The following is an 8,064-nucleotide window of genomic DNA, read 5'->3' as shown; positions in this document are numbered from 1 at the left end:
CAACGGCAGCCGTGCTGTAATTTTAGACGAGTTTGTTTTTTTATTTGTAGTCCCAAATTTCAACGCATATTCTCGGTATTCAGAGTATTGTGCGATTGCCTTGGATCTGAGTGAAATAACTGAGTCGACGACACAAACCTGGAGATGATAAGATTCCGTAAATTATTCTTAGAGATGGATTTGTTACCTTATTTTTTATACCAGATGGGAGGCGCGATGGCCTCATGGTTAGTGTGCTCGACTCCGGAGCGAGTGGTCCGGGTTCGGGTCCAGGCCGGGGACATTATGTTGTGTTCTTGGGCAAGACACTTTACTCTTACGGTGCCTCTCTCCACCCAGGTGTATCAATGGGTACCGCCGTAATGCTGGGGGTAACCCTGCGATGGACTAGCATCCCATCCAGGGGGGAGTTAAAAATGCTCCTAGTCGCTTCATGCTACGGAAACCGGGTATAAGCACCGGCGTGTTGGGTCATTGGCTCGGAAAGCGCTTACCTACCTACCTTTTTATACCAGTCTAATCTTGTGCTCTATTGTTTTTGCTTTGGTTTAACATTCATAATGACTTCAATTGCTTTTAATACTCCCTTGTGATGACACAAGTTACTCTCGCCGGTGCCGGCTCCAGTGCTTTTGAACAAATCATTTGTCCACAAGAGGCGCTTCATGAGAAGTACGCATCGAAATTCAATGTTTAGTATACAGAGTATTTTACCATTTTATTCCTTTGCGTGGACCCCAGGCAGATGTGAGGACTTTACTAAATGTCGCGGCATTTCAAAGTTCCTGAATTTCCCAACCCCTGAAGGGTTTTTTCTTCTGAAGTCCCCAGTATTTGGCAGAGCCAAACATTCACCAAAACATGAAGATGCAAATGAAGATTTCGACTTGGTTGAAATTTAACACTAATTTTGCTTTTCATCATTTTTGATTTTCAGGAAAATAATATAATGTGTTTACGATTCGTCTTATTGTATTGAGTTGCAATATTCTTTTTTCATTAATTAACCAAAGAGGTACAGTTTTACATCACTGTAAATACGTGTTAGCTTTTTGAATTTTGCGCACAATGAAGTATCTTTTATTTATAAAACGAATTCATCAAAGGTACCCTGCGAGCAGTTGGTTTCTCCTACGCTTTCCGAGAGAGAAACCACTGCGAGCAACCGTTAGTTTCTTTGAGTGAGCCGCCGTCCAGCGCCAAGGACGAATAAATTAAATTTGAACCGGTAAAACGAGTTAGTAAACTTGTTTTGGCGCTTGCGCGTGCGTTCAGCTACGTAAGTGATGTGTTTGGGCGAGCCTGCTGTGTAGGGATTCCCCGCGAAATAAGACGAAGTGATGTCAAATACATCACGTGGGGTGTGACGTACTTCGCAAATGCTCGATGGAAAATCAAACGGTTGCTCGCAATGCTCTCTCGGAAAGCGTAGGAGAAACTAACTGTTCGCAGGGTAATCAATTCACTGCTAGCAGAGGTCTCTCACGGCAAGGCAAAAATGCCTCGCTGTGAGAGACCTCTGCTAGCAGGGAAGGTAATCAAAGGTAGCCAGGCCATTTTTTTCATTCAAAGTCTATTACCGAACAACATAAATAAAATAACTAACTTTATTAAATACTTCCCATTGGGCTGTTCAGTATCTAATTACAAAACATTTAAAATTGACTAACTAAATGTTACAATAAAAATACTGACTAATTGACTAAGATTTTAAATCCTGTAAAAAAGACAATTTAAGCCCTTTCGTAGGGCCATAACCATTACCTTCAGTTCCTTGGACAATGCATTCCAGATGGCTGACCAGCAGCGGATTAAAATACTGGAACGGTTAATAATGCTGTCACAGCTTCTAGTTGCCACTGAATGCACGTGAGATCTCTTCCTAAATTTGTCTCACAAATGCGACGGATCCAAACCTTTTGACACACTTAAAGGCCCACCTTCAACCGACAGGCATTGCGTGCCACGAAACAATTTTCATGTATGAAATTCCACCCGAATCTGAGATTCATCCAATCAGATCGCTACGATAAGCAATGCGAATTTCCATAATTAAAACAAACGGTCGAAAAGCCTCTAGGTTGAAGGTGGGCCTTTAAGGCGGCTCGAAAGGGTTTCAACACTCATAAGACACTCTCTTTAGATCGAATAACACTACAACACTGTATCACAGCAATATACTGATTGCTTCAACCTTGCGTTCTGATTCGACACAATCTCAAAAATAAATTTTGGTGGAAAACGTGTTAAAGGGCAATAATGTTAGAAAGTTATTAATTTTTGAGCACAAAATTAATCTTTATTTACTCTGAGGGCCAGTAACCCTTTAAATACGTCTTACTTCTTCAGTGCAAAATTAAATGGGCCTATCCTCCAAGCCATATTGGACACTAATTATCTAACACTCTCTAAGAGCAATTACCGTAATTTCCGGCCGATTACCCGCGGGTACTCTGTTGATTTTGCGTAAGACAAGAGTCACTGCGGGTAGTACGAAGGCGCGGGCACATCACATCATATATTTACCCTCGGAGCTAGTATCTCCAAGCATTTACCCTCCCAACCATGATACACTACAGATGACAGACCACAACACCGGGAACTCCATGCCCTACACTTTGTGAGTAGTGTGTGGGTTCTGTTACGTCCCACAGGGTTATGAACAATAGGGGGTTAAAGCACGCGACGTTTTTGAGCCTCGGACGATAACCGGAAATGAACATTTCGCATGCGAGGACAGTAGTGATTTTCTAATTATCTCTCATGGAGGAAAGACAGTTAGCAATATAAGTGGTAGTGACAAGACAAGTTAAAAAGGAAAACAGCTCACTTCCGGTTGCCGTTCGCGGCTCAGAAACGACGCGTGCTTAAACTCCCTATTGAAGGGTTATGAGACGGGGCCTACTGTTTATAGTCCTCATCCGAGAAGACTAGAAAGTCTAACCATTTGCAGATCTCATTACAAAGACAGCACTTTCTCCTCAGTTATTTAAAGACCCTGAAAGTTGGTCCGGCCAGAGTCGAACTCACGATCTCCCGCATAGCAGCCCGGTGCTCAGCCAAATGAGCCACCGGTGCGCGGTTAGGGTTACGTAATGTCAAACTTTTTAACGCAGCACATATAATTTTCTAACCAGAGTTATTTAAGGCTGGATCGCACAACCTTTTCCTGAGAAACGAAACGCATCTATTTTTACTTCAGGGTAGATTATTTACACAGTGAGATGTAGTGGCCAATCAAAATAGCGTTTGTAATTGAAAATCTAAACATACTCGAGATGCAAAAGCAAACTTGTGAACACGTGAACGTGAAGTATGGCAATATATAAACGTGACGAGCATAAAAGCGATGAAAATGGATCATAAATAAAAAGCTTTGGCTGCCTGACTGATTTTGAGTTAGACGAAACCGACACACCGTTAAAAAATCCAAAGTTATCGCCTTCCATATACTAACTGCCAATGTAAACAGTCTCCGCAAAATAGTGAATCGTAATCATAAATTGGGTTCTCAAATATGAAAAATCGATTGAGCCCTTACTATTCCGGAAACGAGACACTATTTCTTGTCTGATAAAAATGCTAATTACAAGCATTGAGTTGTTTTTCCATTCTCTGAACCTTTAACATGCATGAAACTATTACAGCAATTCATTTCACACGATCAGAACATCCTGAATTGTGAATCCGCGTATACGCCCCCTTGTGTCTTGTCTATTTTCAAAAACGACAGTTCTATACATTTTTTTCTCTTCGTTCGTTCTTGTACTTTATACAATGCAAGAAGTCTTGCAAAACGCAGCTAAAAAAGAATTATTAACTCGGGTAAAAGTTCGAGTTTGGGTTGAAAAAGTTGAGTAATACAGTTATAAGTAAAGGCTAATGAGCGATCTTTTGAAAAAGAAGTGTGCCGAAGTGTGTGAAGTCTCTTCCCTCTACGGTCCGCAACATGCGGCATGGTGTTGTTTCCCTTTTTAAGTTCTGTGTTTCAAAGGCAAATCACGCTTGTTACGACCTTGGCAGATTATGCAAATTGGTACACCTGTGAAATTCTCACGCCGGCCTGGAACCGGAAGCGTCAGAGGAACGCTTGAACAGTTTTGACTGTAATAGTTGTCATAACTCGACGTAAAAACCACATGTGATTGCTATTGTACTGGCAAAGTGGATAAACTCCGATTGAACTGAAATTAATTGTTGACAACAACAAAGAAAATACAACACCCACTGATTTGACCATCGTCACCATAAACAACATCATAATCATTATCATTAATTTTGGGCTCCCTGTGATTCCTCATTCCTTAAAAGAAGTGTTTTTTTAAAGTGCTCCTTAACTCAAACATTTTTAGTCTACAATATTGATGTCCCAACCGAAAGCAAATATGTTCGACCATTCTTACCTCAAAATTTCACTTTTTATCTGCCAGTCAAGATGCGCAACGTTATCAAAACTAGCAGAAATTTGGACCCACCACCGTGATGTGAGAGGCATGGCATGGGTCTATTCTCGATTTTACGTCACAAACTGCTTTGCAACGCAAAATTTCTTTGAAAACAGGAATGCAAAGCAGTTTGTGACGTAAAATCGTCAATGAGTTATAACCATTATGACACAAAATTAGGCAAACTCCCTCCAGTTCAGGTTGACGACTCCTCAAACGTCATATGATTTTGGTAATGTGCAAGAAGAAGCTCCTTGCTGCTCAACTCCTCCTGGCACAGCCAACAGCTATGTTTTACACCGTGGTTTGAACTATGTTCTTTCAAAGTGCGGGGGCGATAAATCTCTACTTCGTGTTCATTTGCACTTGCAGAACTTTCTCCTGCTTTTTCACGTTTCCCGACACTTCTTCTGTTGAGAAAAAACTTTACTACTGGCGTACGTTTATTACGCTTTTCTCCAGTATGGACTCTTTCGTGTTTCCTCAAATATCCTGCTTGGCTAAAACACTTGCCACATTGTTGGCATTCATAAGGCTTCTCTCCAGTATGCACTCTTTTTTCGTGTGTCCTCATATTTCCTGCTTGGCTAAAACACTTGCCACATTGTTTGCATTGATAAGGCTTCTCTCCAGTATGCACTCTTTCGTGTGTCTTCAAATTTCCTGCTTCCCTAAAACACTTGCCACATTGTTCACATTCATAAGGCCTTTCTCCAGTATGGACTCTTTCACGTACCCTTAAATCTCCTACTCGGCCAAAACACTTGCCACGTTGTTTCTGGAAAGAACATTTTAAAAAATATTATCAACGTTGACTTAAAGTAAAGAGACCACATTTAACGTCGATAACTCGTAACGGTAATTCAACTGACAAACCTAAGGTTGACGGTGCGCTCATTTTACTCCCCCTCTCCATCAGTGCTCCGATTTACCGATATTTAAAACTACTGCGTAAGCTACACTGAAGGGCAAGAAGTCGAAACAAGGACGTGAGATCCGGGGATCAAACTCGGGACCTCTTACACCAAGGCCACGCACTAACCGACTGTGCCATCCTTGCTCCTAAAACTTGCTGAAACTTGCTTACTAAAACCTAACAGTGTTTGTCCTCGGCACATACAAGGGTGTTCGCCAATAAACGCAAGTTTTTAATGCCCTGTATTTCATAAAAAAGACTATCCTACCTAAAGATTAGTTCTCTCAAACTGAACATAATAATTACCTGCAAGTGGGTGCAAAACTTAGAGCCTAACCAACATGTAGGAAAGAAACGTTGGCTGCTGCCGCTGCTAATAATAATAATAATAACAATAACAATAACAATAACAATAACAATAACAATAACAATAACAATAACAATAACAATAACAATAACAATAACAATAACAATAACAATAACAATAACAATAACAATAACAATAACAATAACAATAATGACAAGCAGTAGTGACAATGCAATGGAAAGGGAAGACAGTGGAAATTGAAGGGGAAAGCATAATATTGGAAGGGAACATACTCGACAAAGCATGGAAACAAGCTTGGAAATTGGTAAAATTATGCTTCAAAAAAGGCACAGAAGAAAAAAAGAGAGAAAGACTACCATCAGAAAGAAATGCAAAGTGAAATTTATAAAAAGCAAGACCAGTGCAAGCAGTGATTATGTAATAAGACACAACAGAGCACTAATGGTGATGGCCGTTTCCTGGTCAAAGGAATACAATTTGTTAGATAAGATGTGAAATGGTACAAGGAAAAACGGTCAAGGGGACATGTTTTGGAGAATTCTCAAGGAAAGCTGGTGTGGGACTTTGAGAAAGACGACAACATCTGGAAGACCAGATTTGATACTTGAAGAAAAGGAAAAGAAGAATATCTGGATATGTGATATGGCGTGCCCACAAGAAAATAACATAGACAAGAAGAGAATTGAAAAAAAAAAAATTACAGACAGCTTGCATTTGAACTTAGAGTGCGAAGACCTGGTTTCAAGGTCAGAGTTGTGCCTCTTGTGATCAGTGCACTTGGTGAAGGTATAAAAGAGACAGTAAAGGAACTGGAAAATATTTTTGAAACAAACGGTTTATGCAAAAAGGTTGTTGCGGGGATGCAGAAGACAATTTTAATGGAAAGTAGTGAGACAATAATCCGAAAAGTGTTATCAGGACTTGTCCAGAGTGACGACATTGAGTAAAATCCATGTAAAAATGAAGTTGTGAAAGGGGCCAACAAAATTAAAGGTGGTCCCTCAATTAAGCTATATTGTTTGAATTTGAAATATAGCTATAATCTTTACATAATAAAAATAATACATGTAATAATAATAATAATAATAATAATAATAATAATAATAATAACAACAACAACAACAACAAAAACAACAAAAGATGGGAAAGAAAAAATTGGCCCAATTTCTCTACATCCCGGAATACTACAAGGGGTTTCATTTTGTGTTAGACTGTTCACCATGTGTCTAATTCCAATGCAATATCATGGCCACTCAGAAACAACCAAGGATATACTCTGACAAAACTACTGCAACACAAACTAACACACCTTCTTTACGTAGAGGATTTGAAGACATACCACAAGACACCAACTAAAACAATGATGGAAACAAGGCGAATGGAAAGCATGTTGAGTGACATTAGACTCAATTGGACCGTCACAGTAAGTAAAGGAAAACTGGTATCAGAGTGAAAACCTCATTCTTAACGAGAACGATTCCATCAATGTATTACAAGATAAAGATCACTACAAGTTCGTTGGAAATCTGGAGAACTTTGCACAATTAGATGATGAAGTATTTGATCAAGTCAACAGAGAATATTTGAAGAGACTTAACGTAATTTGGTCCTCAAATATATCCATACCTAGAAAAATCAAGGCAACCAACACATTTGCACTGCCAGTTATACAATACCACTTGTGGACAGTTGAATGGAGACTAAATTAACTGAGACCGTTGGACCGAGAAACAAGAAAAATAATCCAAGAACAGGGCGGGATGCACAACAGCAGGTCAACCAAGCTACTATACTTACCCACCTATCAGTGAGATCAGGGCCTTACAGAGATTCACACAACTTACAAGATCACAAAAATCAAGGTATCAAAATACCTTATGAGAAGTGAAGATCAGCGACTACAACTAGTACGAAGATTTGAAGAGATGAAGATTGGTAAAGGATTAAAATCAGTTCTTAAAGATGCAGTAAATTACGCTAAAGACCTCGGAATTACCATCACATTTGACAAAACAAAAACAGTGCTTACCAATGAAGACCAAAAAAACCATCGAAGTCCAGCAGGCAAGTCCAAAACACATCTCAGACTTCGTCACTCAAACAAAAAACAGCATCTACATGAAGGAGACAACAGAACAGAAATGGCTTGGAGCGTTCACGACAGAACAAAGCGAAGACAATTAAAGAAATAGCTATTGACGTGTGCGAGTTACTACAAAATTGGAGAAACATACCTGACATCGTATACAGTGTAAATACCAACCTACGACAACATCTCCTACCAACTAAGACGTATGAAAAGAGCAAACTACAGCAGCACGTAGATGACTTGAATTGCAGAATGTGCTCACAAAAGCAAAAGACTGTCACCCATA

General features: G+C 39.7%; 1 protein-coding gene across 3 annotated transcripts in view; it reads right to left on the bottom strand.

Moving 5' to 3' along the window:
• Positions 1-2,864: 2,864 nt before the first annotated feature.
• The window catches only part of LOC138046909 (zinc finger protein 98-like), a 15,002-nt gene continuing 9,802 nt past the window's right edge, over positions 2,865-8,064 (bottom strand). For 2 of the 3 annotated variants that reach the window (XM_068893525.1, XM_068893524.1), the window contains one exon: positions 2,865-5,223. In XM_068893525.1, the coding sequence (XP_068749626.1) occupies positions 4,642-5,223 (582 nt within the window). In that variant the 3' untranslated portion in view covers positions 2,865-4,641. Of the gene's footprint in view, positions 5,224-5,667; positions 5,735-8,064 lie in introns of all 3 variants that reach the window. The other variant, XM_068893526.1, reaches the window with a different exon arrangement.

Source organism: Montipora capricornis, chromosome 4 (genome assembly GCF_036669925.1).
Source record: "Montipora capricornis isolate CH-2021 chromosome 4, ASM3666992v2, whole genome shotgun sequence".
In the NCBI taxonomy this organism is placed as follows: Eukaryota; Metazoa; Cnidaria; class Anthozoa; order Scleractinia; family Acroporidae; genus Montipora; species Montipora capricornis.
Note: the sequence above shows the minus strand (reverse complement) of the source record. Positions and strands in the feature narration are given on the sequence as shown.